The sequence below is a fragment of the Diadema antillarum genome, unplaced genomic scaffold (genome assembly GCF_040938485.1).
Source record: "Diadema antillarum isolate AM-2024a unplaced genomic scaffold, OU_Dant_1.0 seq00000531_RagTag, whole genome shotgun sequence".
In the NCBI taxonomy this organism is placed as follows: domain Eukaryota; kingdom Metazoa; phylum Echinodermata; class Echinoidea; order Diadematoida; family Diadematidae; genus Diadema; species Diadema antillarum.
This window is the reverse complement of record NW_027271482.1, coordinates 73,425-89,976: the sequence shown is the minus strand read 5'-3', so window position 1 is coordinate 89,976 and position 16,552 is coordinate 73,425. Positions and strand designations below refer to the sequence as shown.

At 40.0% G+C, this 16,552-nt stretch overlaps 1 protein-coding gene across 1 annotated transcript in view; it reads right to left on the bottom strand.

Annotated features, from left to right (window-relative positions):
• LOC139734522 (putative acid phosphatase 5) overlaps window positions 1–16,552 on the bottom strand; it is a 118,791-nt gene that overhangs the window by 39,662 nt on the left and 62,577 nt on the right. Inside the window, exons 3-4 of the mRNA XM_071645297.1 lie at window positions 16,425–16,513; window positions 10,530–10,634 (exon numbers count right to left, since the gene is read on the bottom strand). Coding sequence (XP_071501398.1) covers window positions 10,548–10,634; window positions 16,425–16,513 — 176 coding nt within the window. The 3' untranslated portion in view covers window positions 10,530–10,547. The remainder of the gene's footprint in view (window positions 1–10,529; window positions 10,635–16,424; window positions 16,514–16,552) is intronic.

Genomic DNA, 16,552 nt, shown 5'->3' with positions numbered 1-16,552 from the left:
AGTGCACTTTCATGCTTTCATGTAAGCTTCTATCATGCTAACATTTTTTTTTGTGTGTGTGAGCAAAAAAATCTCTTAAATTCCATCTCATCGCTGTCCCTTGATTTTTTGGATCAGACTCAGAGCCACATTTTTGTTTTTCTCGCTGGAAATTGGAAAAAAAAATGGAAGAGAATATGAAGAGTATCCACAGTTGCCAAGATCTTCATTAAAGACAGCCTTTGCATTGGTGATCAAATCTTGGTGGAAAGATTCAATCTTTGGGCAAATGAAATGCCATTGCAACATTATCATTCATGAAAAGTAATTTTCCTCGAGAAAGAAAATCAAGGATTACCGCACCAAAAGTGTAAGAATTCTTGTAAAATGAGAATTTTTGGCCTTATGACAATAATTGTTGATCAAATTTTTCAGCACTCATTAGTAGTTTGACTCTTGGTGTGCATAATCTACACTAAGATGTTATAAAACTGTGTTTTCCAAAGTTTAAATACATTTTGATGAAAATTAGCTGATTCTCTAGAATTTCCCATTCGTTTTGTACATAGTTCATTTTTGTCCGTCCCGTCGCGTGACGGGACGGACTTCAACAGCTTTTGAGAAAATTACCTAAAAAATAAAATCTATTAGATCTAGATGTTTCTCTATTTGTGCAAGTAATGTTTGGAATATTGACAAACAAACACCACATGACATGGTCTGTATTACTCATTAACTTTGAATTAATTCTCCTTTGAATTTTCTTCACAAAAACCAGTGATTTTTTCAGTCCGTCCCGTCGCGCCAATAAAATTTGTTGTTGCCATGGAAACAAAACAGATGCTGATCTTGTCCATAGTGCAGTGTGATGTCTTCATGTAAGCTTAACACATTTGTAGTAATAAATGGCTGCTAACACTTAAACTTTTTTTGTTTTAAATAAAAAACCCATTCAAATTCCGTCCCGTCACGCTCCCTTGATTTTTGGATCAGACCCAGAGGTTGTCCACTATGACGTGCCAAGTGGGCACGTAGGAGAGGAGTCTGCCAGGAATGCCTCCTGCTGTCCCAAGTGCTCTCAGTGGTGGGTCGAGCCTGGCCTGCGACCCCTGCAAGGTGCATCACTGATCCCAAGAGCTGAGCCATCTGTGCCCAGCAGCGGTCATTGTCCATGAAGGAGCGCCGGTGCATAGGATTTCCCCCAGTAATGTCATTGCCCAGCACTAGCACCTCAGGGGCTAATTATTTGGGTGCAAAGTAGTGCTCGTAGTTGCTTGGTTGGAACAAGAATGAGTGATGTAGATTGGCAGGGCTGCCACGAAACTGGTCCTCCCCGGCCATGCAGTTGTACTCTTGGTGGAAGTCCACCAAAAGGGGAATGCCAGGGCTTGGGAGGGGAAGTGCGGAAGAGGAGGGACTTGTTATTCCTGCTCAGCGTGTTCTGGTTTGACTGCATAGTACTCCCCTAGATTGTGGAGGAGCACCTGTGCCTCCTCCCCAAGAAAATAGTGGTGATGGGGAGGGGGGGAGGGCTCTGCATTAGCAGGGGTGGCGCCCACGGGTGGTTGTCGATGGCTGACCAGTCGGAGTCTGCCGAAGCAATGAAGGGGTCGAGGGTATGAGCATGGCTGGCGGCTGCGGCCAGTACATGCGGGGGGAGGGCACCGCACGGATCCGGGGCAGGGGGTGGTGGGTGGGTGGCGCTGCGGATACCACCCGGGCTAGCCAGGGTAGCTATAGCCGCAGGTGGTGGGCGCCAGCCCACGGGAGGTACCGGCAGGCGGTGGGGGGAAGGGGGAGCGCCGTGTTTGCTGGCAACGGCTTGGACAAGTGAGAGAAGGGCTGCAGGAGTTGTGGGAGCGGAGCCGTCTTGGATCCTGCACAGCTAAAAGGGGAAAGAGTTGCATGGTAAAACAAAACATAGGATAAAAAAGCTAAGCGAGTAGTTCTCCGGCTTTACAAAAAAAAAAAAAAAATCAAAGTATTGCAGGCTAGGAAGAGACGAAGGTCCAGTACAGGTGAGTAAGGGAGTGCGCTGTGAAGGCAGGCTGGGTTTATAATGGGCAGTCCAGGCGATTTTCATAATTTCACATCATGTAGTACATAAATGAACAGCACCATGTATAGATTTGTGGAATTTATTGTGGTTTCTGAGTAGAGAAACAATGCTTTGAAAAACCTTAAATGAATTACACTGAACAAGGATGATGACAGGAGGTTCACATATTCCAGAAATGTAGCAGTGTCATTCCATTACAATACCGCTAGCTTGCGAGTTCATTTGTGTATAATCTATGCACGCCTTCTTTTGTTCTGCTTCCTTGAACCCCAACTCATGCATTTTTATGGTGATCCTGCCATGTCATCATCCTTGTTCATTGCAATTTGTTATAAATATCAAAATCTTCTTATTTTTCATCCCAATTATTATAAATTCTGAAACTCTGTCCTCAATATAACTTATTTATAGTGGTTCAAATGTAAAAATCTGAAAATCATCCGGAGGTCTCCATCAATTCCCCAACTGGGGGAGACACTAAGTGTCGGAGCCCGACGCCAAAATTCGAAGGCCCCAATAGAGATAATAGTTTGGATGGCTGGCCATAGCTGTGAGCCAGTGAGCCAGAAGGAAATTTGGTGTCAAGCCACTCGCCATAGTTGTGGGGAAATGCAGCAGTGGCATGATGGAAAAGTACTGAGCCTTACTCTCGGAGCTCCGTGACTTGTGTAGGGTGAGAGTGAGCCAAGCAAGAAATTTATGGCAGCGGGAAGTTTAAATAAGTTCCCTAGTGTCATAAGGCTGCCAAAGGACATGGGGGAGCATGGTATATAAGGTGCTGATGCTTTACTAAATACATAGTGTCCTGTCCGGTGGAGAAGCCAGGGCGGAGGCCGTGGTTTCTCTGTACAATAAAACATTTCTTGAACAGGGAAGGCAAATGATTAGCTCTTGCTGTAACAAACCTGTAAGGTTACTTAGCTGCCAAAAAGGGTGGGTCTGACCTGAGCGTGGTCATTGCCATTTACGGGAGGAAGCAGCTCCGGTGAGTCCACGAGGTAGCAGTTGCACAAGAAGAGCAAGTCATTGGAGACCTCTGAGCTCCATGGGTCGCATGCAAAAAAAGAGGACGACTCAACGGAGGATGGGAGCTGTGCGCGGTAAGTGGCTGTTTTTGTTTTAGTTCTCTGTGCTTATATGCTCTCGGGTTTCTTGGCGTAGCCGGAAAAATAGCATAGTTTTGATAGACAGGCGGCCAGTTGTATTGAATGTAGATTAAATTTTTCCCTCAAGAACAATTTTCTGGTAATACATATACACTACAGCCTCCTCTTAACATGTCACAAAATGCAGGGTAGCCTTGGGGTAGCCTGCGGCAAAGATTGTTCTTCGGAGAAGATTGTGTCTGTTAAGATGTAATGCGATGGAAAGCCTCTGGAGAGCTTCCGGAGAATTCTTACCCTGTGATCGAACAGAGTAGACGCAGGGTAGCCTCTGGAGAACTCTCAGAACTGCCAGAGTCTGTTAAGACGCTCACGGGTGAATCTTACCCGGGGTTTGATGTGACCAGCGCTATGTCAGGTAACCAGCGCTGCATCACACAAATCCTATGTGCATTTAGCCCGACCAGACGGCATGCGAAGCAGCGCTGTGTGTAGTTGCCTCTGTATGATTATACAGTCGTCATATTTGAGTTCTGTGGGTTTAATGAAATTGTAATACAGTCGCGCTCTGATTGCATATATGTGGTTAATGTTATGACTTATACTTTCTTTATTGTTTTTGAAAGATCCTAAGAAAAGAGAAATAGAATACATTTTCTTGGGTTCGAATCCCGATGGAATCCCATTTTCTTTGCTCATTTTTCCAGTAGTAAATTATGTTCCTTTCTGGTCAGATTTCTTCAGTTTGCGTTTGTTACATACTCAAAAAGCTGCATCACTTCAGTATTACCTTGCATTTATCCCGAAGTTGAATTATCCTAAGTTGGGTTTTAATATGCCAGGTTCAAGTGTGTGTGTGTGTGTGTGTGTCACACACAAACACTGCTATAGCTACTGATCATTTGAGCATTGAGAATTAAGGGTTTCTGGGACGACCACTGAACTAGGGCTTTCTATGGCTCAATTGGTAGAGCACTTGGCTAGCATCTGGAGGTCTCGGTTATATTTTTTTTCTGGTCAGTTTTCTTCTGTTTGCATTTGTTACTCGAAAAGCTGCATCACTTTGGTGATCCCTCACATTTATCCCTAAGTTGAATCATCCTTTGGGTTTATGCCAGGTTCAAGTGTAAGCGTGTGTGTCACACACAAACACACTACTATAGCTTCTGACCATTCAAGCATTGAGAAATAAGGGTTTCTGGGATGAACACTAAACTAGGACTTTCTATAGCTCAGTTGGTAGAGCATCGGGCTAGCATCTGGAGGTCTTGGGTTCGAATCCTGATGGAATCCCATTTTCTTTGCTCATTTTTCTATCAATAAAATATATTTTCAAGGTAAACATATTATAAGGAAAAACAATAGGCCTAATTCAAATGCCTCTGTCGATAACAGGGCCTACATGCCTCACTCAGTACAAGGGGGCACATTAGTACAAAATTATGTATGCTACTGCAATGACAATTATGTGAAATGCTTCCATTTCCAGCTAATTGATTGGTCAAAGACAGCATATTCTCCCCGGAAAAGTTTTTTGAGCAATTATTATTATCATTATTATTCTATCTGGCAGAAAACATGCAATACATAATCAATTACAAAGCTCAAAACAATCAATCAATACGATAACACAAAAATACCCAAACACTGAATGCACCTGACAGGGCTGTCAGGCATTGGGCTAGTTAACTAGTAAATAACTGTAGTCCGCGGACCGCCCTAACCTATATCCCTTCCAGACGCATCCAGCGTTACAGATTTATGTGCCACTGATTATCATGATAAAATATTCATAACTGTACTTAAAATCTCTTGCATAAAAATACACACTTTGTAAAAATCCTTGTATATTTCACAATATCAAATCACAATTTACAAACTTATGATTATACCGCCAAAAAAGTGACATAATTACAAAACAGATCCCTTTACTCTCCCAACCCTCCCCTCACACACTCCCCAAATTAAGAATCGTATCACCCCACACCCCCCCCCCCCCCCCCCGTTAAAACAGGGCACTCATTGTTCAACCCGTGCTTATGAAATCTGTGGAATGTCAATGCAAGGTGATTCTTCACCGGAGAATGCCCAGAGATGTCTTTTAAGATGGGGCTTAAGTTTCAAGAAAATACATTCAGGCATTGCATATATGTGGAAATGGCAAAATTTTGAGAATTTGACCTTGACCTTTGACCTTGAGCATGTAAACTCTACATACATATGTATGCCAAGTTTGCTAGGATACCTCATTTTTCAATTTATGCTGTCCACAATATTGATTATGCAAAAAAAACCAACCACAGTATGCCTGCGGTGACACTTCGTGGCGGAGACATAAAAAGACAAGGCAAGTGCCATAATGTGTCTCGCCCATTCGCGTACAAGAAATTGTACGCGAATGGGATATAACAGATAAAAAAAAGAGATATATAACAGATAAAAAGAGATATAAAAGGGTAAAAATCTTTGGCAAAAAATAAACTTGCTTTAAAAACTCAACATTGGGCCCTTAAATTTTGTTGATCCCTGCCTGTGACCTTTGACCTTGTGGTGACCATCCACTCCTCACGGGATATCTACCAACCAAGTTTAGTCACAAATGGGGTTATGGATCAAAAGTTATGACCCATAATAAAAACATGCCATAAAAACTTAACATTGGGCGCTAAAAGTTCATTGACCCCTGCTTGTAACCTTTGACCTTGTGGTGATCATCCACTCCCCATGGGACATCTACCATCCAAGTTTAGTCACAAATGGAGTTATGGATCAAAAGTTATGACCCATAATAGAAACGCGCCATAAAAACTTAACATTGGGCTCTAAAAGTTCGTTGACCCCTGTTTGTGACCTTTGACCTTGTGGTGATCATCCACTCCCAAAGGATATCTACCATCCAAGTTTAGTCACAAATGGAGTTATGGATCAAAAGTTATGACCAATAATAGAAATGCGCCATAAAAACTTAATGGGCTCTAAAAGTTTGTTGACCCCTACCTGTGACCTTTGACCTTGTGGTGATCATCCACTCCCCAAGGGACATCTACCATCCAAGTTTAGTCACAAATGGAGTTATGGATCAAAAGTTATGACCCATAATAGAAACACGCCATAAAAACTTAACATTGGGCTATAAAATTTTGTTGACCCCTGCTTGTGACCTTTGAACTTGTGGTGACCATCCACTCCCCCACGGGACATCTACCATCCAAGTTTAGTCACAAATGGAGTTATGGATCAAAAGTTATGACCCAGTATAGAAACACGCCCATAAAAACTTAACATTGGGCGCTAAAAGTTCATTGACCCCTGCTTGTGACCTGTGACCTTGTGGTGATCATCCACTCCCCAAGGGACATCTACCATCCAAGTTTAGTCACAAATGGAGTTATGGATCAAAAGTTATGACCCATAATAGAAACGTGCCATAAAAACTTAACATTGGACTCTAAAAATTCGTTGACCCCTGCTTGTGACCTTTGACGTGATCATCCACTCTCCACGGGACATCTACCATCCAAGTTTAGTCACAAATGGAGTTATGGATCAAAAGTTATGACCCATAATAGAAACACGCCATAAAAACTTAACATTGGGTGCTAAAAGTTCATTGACCCCTGCTTGTGACCCTTTGACCTTGTGGTGATCATCCACTCCCCACGGGACATCTACCATCCAGGTTTAGGCACAAATGGAGTTATGGATCAAAAGTTATGACCCATAATAGAAACGCGCCATAAAAACTTAACATTGGGCTCTAAAAGCACGTTGACCCCTGCTTGTGACCTTTGACCTTGTGGTGATCATCCACTCCCCAAAGGATATCTACCATCCAAGTTTAGTCAAAAATGGAGTTATGGATCAAAAGTTATGACCCATAATAGAAATGCGCCATAAAAACTTAATGGGCTCTAAAAGTTTGTTGACCCTGCCTATGACCTTTGACCTTGTGGTGATCATCCACTCCCCAAGGGACATCTACCATCCAAGTTTAGTCACAAATGGAGGTTATGGATCAAAAGTTATGACCCATAATAGAAACGCACCATAAAAACTTAACATTGGGCGCTAAAAGTTCGTTGACCCCTGCTTGTGACCTTTGACCTTGTGGTGATCATCCACTCCCCAAGGGACATCTACCATCCAAGTTTAGTCACAAATGGAGTTATGGATCAAAAGTTATGACCCATAATCGAAACGTGCCATAAAAACTTAACATTGGGCTCTAAAAGTTTGTTGACCCCTGCTTGTGACCTTTGACCTTGTGGTGATCATCCACTCTCCACGGGACATCTACCATCCAAGTTTAGTCACAAATGGAGTTATGGATCAAAAGTTATGACCCATAATAGAAACGTGCCATAAAAACTTAACATTGGGCTCTAAAAGTTTGTTGACCCCTGCTTGTGACCTTTGACCTTGTGGTGATCATCCACTCCCCAAAGGATATCTACCATTCAAGTTTAGTCACAAATGGAGTTATGGATCAAAAGTTATGACCCATAATAGAAACGCGCCATAAAAACTTAATAATGGGCTCTAAAAGTTTGTTGACCCCTGCCTGTGACCTTTGACCTTGTGGTGACCATCCACCCCCCACGGGACATCTACCATCCAAGTTTAGTCACAAATGGAGTTATGGATCAAAAGTTATGACCCATAATAGAAACACGCCATAAAAACTTAACATTGGGCGCTAAAAGTTCGTTGACCCCCTGCTTGTGACCTTTGACCTTGTGGTGATCATCCACTCCCCAAGGGACATCTACCATCCAAGTTTAGTCACAAATGGAGTTATGGATCAAAAGTTATGACCCATAATCGAAACGTGCCATAAAAAACTTAACATTGGGCTCTAAAAGTTTGTTGACCCCTGCTTGTGACCTTTGACCTTGTGGTGATCATCGACTCTCCACGGGACATCTACCATCCAAGTTTAGTCACAAATGGAGCTATGGATCAAAAGTTATGACCCATAATAGAAACGCGCCATAAAAACTTAACATTGGACTCTAAAAGCACGTTAACCCCTGCTTGTGACCTTTGACCTTGTGGTGATCATCCACTCCCAAAGGATATCTACCATCCAAGTTTAGTCACAAATGGAGTTATGGATCAAAAGTTATGACCCATAATAGAAACGCGCCATAAAAACTTAATGGGCTCTAAAAGTTTGTTGACCCCTGCCTGTGACCTTTGACCTTGTGGTGATCATCCACTCCCCAAGGGACATCTACCATCCACGTTAAGTTACAGATGGAGTTATGGATCAAAAGTTATGACCCATAAATAGAAACGCGCCATAAAAACTTAACATTGGGCTCTAAAAGTTCGTTGACCCCTGCCTGTGAGCTTTGACCTTGAGGTGACCTTCATATATGGTATAATGTGAAACTTTGTATGACCCTCTTCCCTCGAAGTTTGATTGGAATTGAAGCCCAGAGTAAAGAGTTATTGAAGTTTTTGTAGCATTACGGACGGACGACGGACGGACGGACGACGGACAGACGGATGACGGACGGACAGACGCCGCAGGCGATCCCTTTAGTCTCCCCACATCTCTGGTGGGCTCGACAAAAACCAACTTCAATCAGTTCAAAAGTTGAAATAACAGAAAAGTGCTGCTATTGGGAAAATGACAATCACAACTTATTACCCTCATTTTCCTTCAGTTCTGATGTGATTAACAGGTTTTACAAATTTTGCACTTCCTGGAGAGAGATCACATGCTTTCTTTTACTTTTCACAACAATGGTTACACAGACTCTGTTGTCTTGAGACCACGCAGCAGAGACATTTTTTGGATTATCTGGCCCGTTTTGAGAATTCTTTAGTTTGATGATGTGAGATCATCTGCAATAGAGATTCCTGATTGTTTTGGGTTTGCGTTGTTGAGTTTACGTCTAGCTTTCATGATGACTTGTTGTGCACAGTAGGCCTACCTGGCAAATTTCACAATGATAGGCTGGTGGTGCAGCTTGCTGTCTGACATGTAAGAGGACGAGGCTTCACTCACGGATGATAACGAGGTCGATGTGGTCAGATCTTGCAATGGTGAGTGTTGATGCTCTGCTTGTTTGTGGGCATGTGATTGCTTTGAGGTTCGATGGGGTCCTGTTCCTTCACTTCCGTCAATGTCATTGATGTCAATTTCAATACCTAGCTTTTATTTGGTGAGCTTCAGAACAATATCATCAGGATTCTCACCCCTGCTTTCCTGGATTCAACATACCTTCAAAGTTTCTTCGCAAATTTTGTTCCGACTCTTTCACTTTGTTTTCCAGTTACTTTATTTCCTCTCTTTGTTCAAGAAATTTTTGTTCCAATTCATCTATTTTCTTTGTCTTTTGGTCATTGTAAGCTTCCAGAGAGAGGATTCTGGATTCAATGAGTTAAACTGGTGTTTGTCATGGAGAGTTCCTGCCTGATTACCCTCATTTCTTCATGCATGGCTTGCTCGACTGTCTTTCATGGCAGTGAGAAATGTATTTTGCAAGAAATCTGTCATGATGGCATTTGGCTTGTCATTTGGAACCTGGCTTTGGCTTTGTGACTTGTGGACATTTAAACAGGTTTCACAACAATGAATGCAATTCTTATTGAGATAGGGTGCTAGTTCTTGTGAATAGCGGGTCACAAGATGAGCATTTGTATGAGATAATAAGGCTTGAGGAGTGTAGCAGAGGTACAATATAGTATATTGTCATGGCAAGTATTTCAAGACCGGTAATCCATGTACCCCTGGGTATTCGAGCAGTAGAGCAGGCTATTCTCAAGTCCATTGGTGTTTCTGTGGCAAATGTATATCCCTCGGGAACAGACGTGAACATGGGAAAACTTTGAGGTAGGATCCAAGAGGTGCTCGTCGAAGTTTTGCCTAACTATGGGTTCTCTTCAGGCATCAGGAAAGAAAATGCTTTTCAAACACAGATTGCTGTTTGAGACATGACTTTGATCCTATGGTATCACTGAATAAAAACAGTAAGTTCTTTATACATTGACAATGTTGATGTAAATCCAAAACGAACAATTACACCCAAAATTTCAGAAAAATTGTGGAGATATTTACTTGTGCGTCATACACTGACTGGCACCCTCTCTCTCAAGTCCTTAAGTCTTTTTGAGCAATGTTTTTGTCTATTTGCTTAGGATTCTCTTCACTCCAAGTGGTGGCTGGAAATATTTTCCTTTAATGATGCTGACAAGGACACTTGACTGTCTGGTAACCTGAACTAGGGCACACTTCCTTGAGCTATGAATACAAACTTTCATTCGCAAATTGCCATTTCTTTTCAAAATCAGAAACACAATTCTTAATTTTAGCAGGTATACAATTTTTCTATTTTACAAGTCGTTTTCACAAATGTACATGCAAGAAGTATTCTTACCCTCTGTCTTCCCACAACTCAACACCAACAACGGATGCATATGGCGACTGTTTCTTGTTGTAGACCCCCAAGAGCTGACATGAATGCTGCAAGAGTGGTGTCGTGCTGTGTCAAGAATAAAATCACAACAGGTTACAACACTCATCGCTCTGTCTTAATACACATAAAAAGTACACAGTATGATAAATAACCTCCATACCCTCTCCATGCTGTTTAAAGACATTGTAACATTATGAGAAATTTGGTTGTCGCTGCAGTCAGTAACTGGATTTATGTATAAGTTAAAATTGAGCAGTCCTAGTGCCAAGAGACCTTCTACTGAGACCTATAGAGCCTGCATTATTTTAGTACCCAAAGGACTCTATGAATCAGACAAACAGTTGGTATTCTGTCACACTGCATAGACTGCTGAGAAAAAAAAGCTCAGTTCTATGGTACTAGGTGTTTCAAAAAACATTTCCCACTTTTGATCATTAATAGCTCAAAAACTATTCATTCGATAAAACTGTCATTGATATAAATAATAGCTGAATAGTGTACAATTTGGTTGAAGGTAATTTGAATGTGAAAGCATAATCAGTTTCATTAAATCTAAGATTGATTTTGAAGTAAGGTTTCAGATTTTGGTCAAATTTTAACCCTCTGTACAAAAATGAACTTCGCACAGGAACCAATGATGTCTATGTGAGTGTGTGCTGACAATGGCCCTGCACAATAGACATGCCTGAACCACCTGTTGACTAGGCGTCAGTCTCCTGCTCCCAGGCACATGAATGCTTAATCAATAATTCATGTGGATTGCCCTGGGCACTGCTAGTCTGGATTCATGCACGGTAAAGGGTAAACTGCATGCACATGGGAAAAAGAAGCACATGTTTCCATGTGCTTGCAAACACCACATTCCGTTCCAGCTGGCAATCATTTTCAATTTTTGCTTCACATATCACTAAATTTGGGATATAAATAAGCATAAATGATCTAAAGTTCTTCATTTTAATATAACTGTCTACGAATTGAATAGTCTGACAAATTTTTCGCTTTTTGATAAAAAGAAATCATTTTTGGTAAAGAGTTCAGCAGCATTTATCATTGGGGCGACACAAGTGTATACTCTAATCGATTTTCTTTGCTTCCTGTCACTATGTTTACGATAGAACAGAAGGTATTCATTGTAATTTCGTTTTTCAGAAGTAGGGAGAGCACTGTCGAGACCCAACGACAGTATCGGCAGGCGTTTGACTTTACACAGATACTGCCAGAGGCTGAATAAAGACTAGTTATGATAGTGGAATTTCTCATGAATAAATAATAAAGCATTCAAACCCTAACCATTGTTTAGGACCATTGTCAGGGTGTTAACCACACACTCCCATACACATCCATTGACCCCTGTGCAAAGTGAAATTTTGTACAGAGGGTTGAAAATAGAGCAAAATCTGGAACCTAACTGTGAAGTTAATCATAGATTTCATGAAACTGATTTATGTTTTCATATTCAAACCACCTTCAACCAAATTGTACACTATTCAGCTATTACTCATATCAATGACAGTGTTATCTGATATATAGTTTATGAATTATTAAGAATCAAAAGTGGGAAATGTTTTTTGAAACACCTAGTATATGGCATTCAGCAGACACACAAAGTTGAAAAAAGATGATGACAAAATCATAACTTTAGCCACAAAATGCTAAGCACTGGTTTAGTCGTAAGTAACGAGATCCTAAAGAGGGAGAAGTAAGAGGGGATATTTGTGGCAGAAAAGGGCAACCAAGTCTCTTTGGGTTGTTAATACTTTATGTTACAACATACTTTTCTTTCAAAGACCAACACTATGTCAAAAAACATGGCTATGGGTTCATCCATCTCTCCCATATTTGCCAATCATTGATTATGCAGGGATTTGAACATCAACTTTTCCTTACACTGGCTCGTATACTCTCTATCTCTCTCTAAAAGAAGTGAAAATGTTCACTCATGAAGTAGTTATGATTCTAGAAAAGAGTGAATTAGAGTGAAATTGTGAATTTGGTGTGAAAATATGTTTTATCACTTATGTTGGAGTGATGTCAGGGATCACTAAAAAATCTTTGAGTGATCCCTAAGGTCACTCCAAAATTAGTGAAAATAAAACATTTTCACTCAAAATTCACTACAATTTCACTAAACTCACTCTTTTCTGTCATTCACTCCTTGAACATTTTAACTTGTTTTTATTATTTGATTCAGAGAGAGTACACCAAATGCCTGGTTAAGATATGTTCATGATACTTTTGTTAATCTCAAAGAGTGTAAAAGAACAACCCTTGATCAGATACATCAACTCTCTGAACATACACATCTCGTTCACAACAGACTAGAATGTGAAAGCAGGAAGCTTGCCTTTCTAGATGGTGAAGTACGTAAAATTATGAAGGACAGTTCACTGGTTAAAATCACAATCTACTGTAAACTAACATACACCAACCAGTACTTGCACTTCAAGTCTCACCAGCCTATAGTACACAAAATGTCTGTAACCAGAACTCTCTATGGCGGAGCAGATGGTGTTGCAAATATTTCAATGTGGTAGTTTAATGTATTTCTCTGTTTTGGCTTCCACTGAAACAGCTCAAAGTACATAAAGTTAATCTGTTTGATAAATCAAAGTCTTTTACAGTACTTTGTAGGCAATAGGGTGATGATGATATGCCCTTAATCCAGGATAACTGTGTGTATCTAGTATTCATCTTATGAAGAACTAATCAGCACTGCAAGATCTATTTTTGGAAACACCCCAAAGGGCATCATTTTCAAATGCGTCCCTTTGAGAAGCTTTACAACCCTTCAATGTGCAATTTTTCATATTATGAAGGGGCAAATATCATCAAAAACATATTCATGATGTTATGAAATCAATTAAACAATATGACCTCTACTACAGGGCTCACACCTGTAAATAAAATGGAACGTCCCTGACCCCTTCACAAACTCATACCAAAGATACCAAAATTAATGAAGAAAAAAAAAATGAACTAAAAATCAATAGTGCAGTTTGGCAGAAAACTGAATAGCTGCAGATATTGAGTATGAATTCCTCTACAAACTGCATTTTGGTTGGAAGATGAAAGTTTTTCTCATGGAATTTGAAGGGACTATATTTCATTGGGTGCATGTACAGAAAATAGGTGATTTTTTTGAGTGAAAAGAACTCATAGTCTGGCTGTGCGGACCCTTGGACAGAGTTTGAGCTGAAGAACCTGCCTTGGAAATCTTATCGATGGAAGGGTACATCTCACTTATCCAGGTTAGTGAATATGAAACACCTCATTTCTGCCAGCTATTTTACAGAATTTTGGGAATTTTGAATTTCAACACAACCAAGGGCAACAGACCCAAAATCTATAGGCTTGTAGATGATATCATGGTAGACCTTGAAATGTAGAGAAATATAGAGAAATGTAGCCTAGAGAGCGCACACAAACCATCCACCAACAACATGATCCTTGACCCTATAAAAGACAGAAAACTCGGGGCAGCACATCCAAAATCTATATAGGCTTGTAGATTACATCACGATAAATCTCCATACTAAATTTGAACAAAATCCGTTGACAAATGTAGCCTATAGAACGCACACAAACCATCCATCAACAATATGACCTTTGACCCTATAAAAGACAGAACACTGGGGGCGGCACATCCAAAATCTTTTGACTTGTAGCTCACATATCATGGTTGACCTTCATACCAAATTTGAACAAAATCTGTTCAGAAATGTAGCTTATAGAGTGCACACAAACCATCCACCAACAATATGACCTTTGACCTTATAAAAGATGGAAAACTGGGAGCAGCAGAACTAAAATCTATAGGCTTATAGATTACATCATGGTTGACCTTCATATCAAATTTGAACAAAATCCATCAAGAAATGTAGCCTATAGAGTGCACACAAACCATCCACCACCAACATGACTTTTGACCCTATAAATGACGGAATGCAGGGGGCAGCAAATTCAAAATCTATAGGCTTATAGATTACATCATGATAAATCTCTATACGAAATTCTAACAAAATTTGTTAACAAATGTGACCTCTAGAGTGCACACAAACTATGCATGAAAGTATGGCATTTTACCCTATAAAAGATGAAACACTGGAGGCAGAATCACCGAAAGTTAGAGGTGTGGAGATATTACCAATATGAACCTCTATACAAAATTCAAAGAAATCCATCAAGTTTTGTGGCTGCTAGAGCGCATGACGCGCTGGCGGCGGAGTAACGCTGCTAAATCCAAATTATCCTCTGGCATACATGTCAGGGGATACGATTAAATTACATTGAAAAATGGGACAGAAAGCCTTTATAGTGCCTGCTGACTACATGATAGTGAGTGAACACAAATTTCTATTGTAAAGATACATGTATCGCAAAACAGAAGAATAGGCTCTTTATAGACACTCAGCAAAAAAAGTGAACACTTTTTTTGAGATATTTTTCATAGATTTTGATGAAAATGAACATATCATTTACCATATAGGTAATCTAATTGGCTATCAAGCTAGTAGGTTAACCCGTTGAGGACGGTTTGATTTTGCTACAACACGCATGTTTTGGTAAAATTGTGGCTACTATGGCAATGCTTTGTCTGGCAAACACAAATATCAGGTCTCCACATCTATACCTCAATGCCATCATGTCCACCAAATTTAATCAACTGCTCCACAATTGTAGAAGTAGTTCACTCAACAAGATTTTTGAGAAAATATGCAGTTACCATGGCAATGCCACAAAGGCAATGCCTTGCTGGGTACAAGCACAAATAGTGTCTTGTATAACTACACCTTAGATCATTACCAGGTACATATACCATAATATATGAAATAAATTGCTTAAAACCTGTGGAAGTAGTTCCCTCCACAAGGTTTTGGTAAAATTGTGGTTACCATGGCAATGCTTTCTCTGACAAACACAAGAAACATGTCTTGCACATCCATACCTCAATGTCATCCTGTCCACCAAACTTGATTTCAATTGCTTCAAAATTGTAGAAGTAGTTCACTCTACAAAATTTTGAAGAAAATAAGGAGTTACCATTGTAATGCCTTGTTGGGTACAAGCAAAAAGTGTCTTGCATAACTACACCTATAGATCATTATACATATCAAATTTGAAATAAATTGCTTTGATACTGTGGAAGTAGTTCATTCCACAAGGTTTGTGGAAAAATGTGGTTACCATGGCAACATTTTCTGCGACAAAAACAAACAAACATGTTTTGCACATCAATATCTCAATGTCATCAAGTACCACAAGTTTCATCTAAATTGCCTCAAAACCGTAGGAGTTCGTGACACAAGATTTGCAAACGGACCTCCTGACTGACCGCCTGACTGACCGCCCAACCGACCGACCACATAGAACAGAATTTCTCCATTTCATTCTTTTATTCAGTAATTTAAGAATTCATAAGACAAAATCAAGAACCAATTATTATATACAATTTTCCTAATCTAAAAAAAAAACATTGAAATTTCTACCATTTTTGTTAATATTGCTTCTTCTCTTTAAATTTCATTTAAATTTGGATATAATAGAAGATTCTTCATTTTTCTCCACCTGAGCCAAGAAAGGTGTTCAGTCATGCATGAAGTTTCCCTTTTTATTGACCTACCAGTTTGATAGCCAATTACATCACTTTTCATATGGTATGCGATATATTAACATTTAGCCAAATATTCTATGAGAAATATAAATTGAAAAGTGTTTACTTTCTTTCTTTTCTCTTTTTTTTGCTGAGTGTACATGGTAAAAAAAAATGGCTGGGAGGCTGAAAGGGTAACAGATTTGTGAGTTCAAAGTGCATTGTTAAACAAGACTGGACCTTCACAAACAGTTTGATATACTTACAGCAGAGTACATGTAGAATTTCATTGGATTTCCAGTAAGATTTTCACACTTGGTTTCCATGTCCTTTATCATTTTGCCAACCAAAGGACCTAAATGTAAATGTGACAAGTGAGAAGACAATGAGAAAT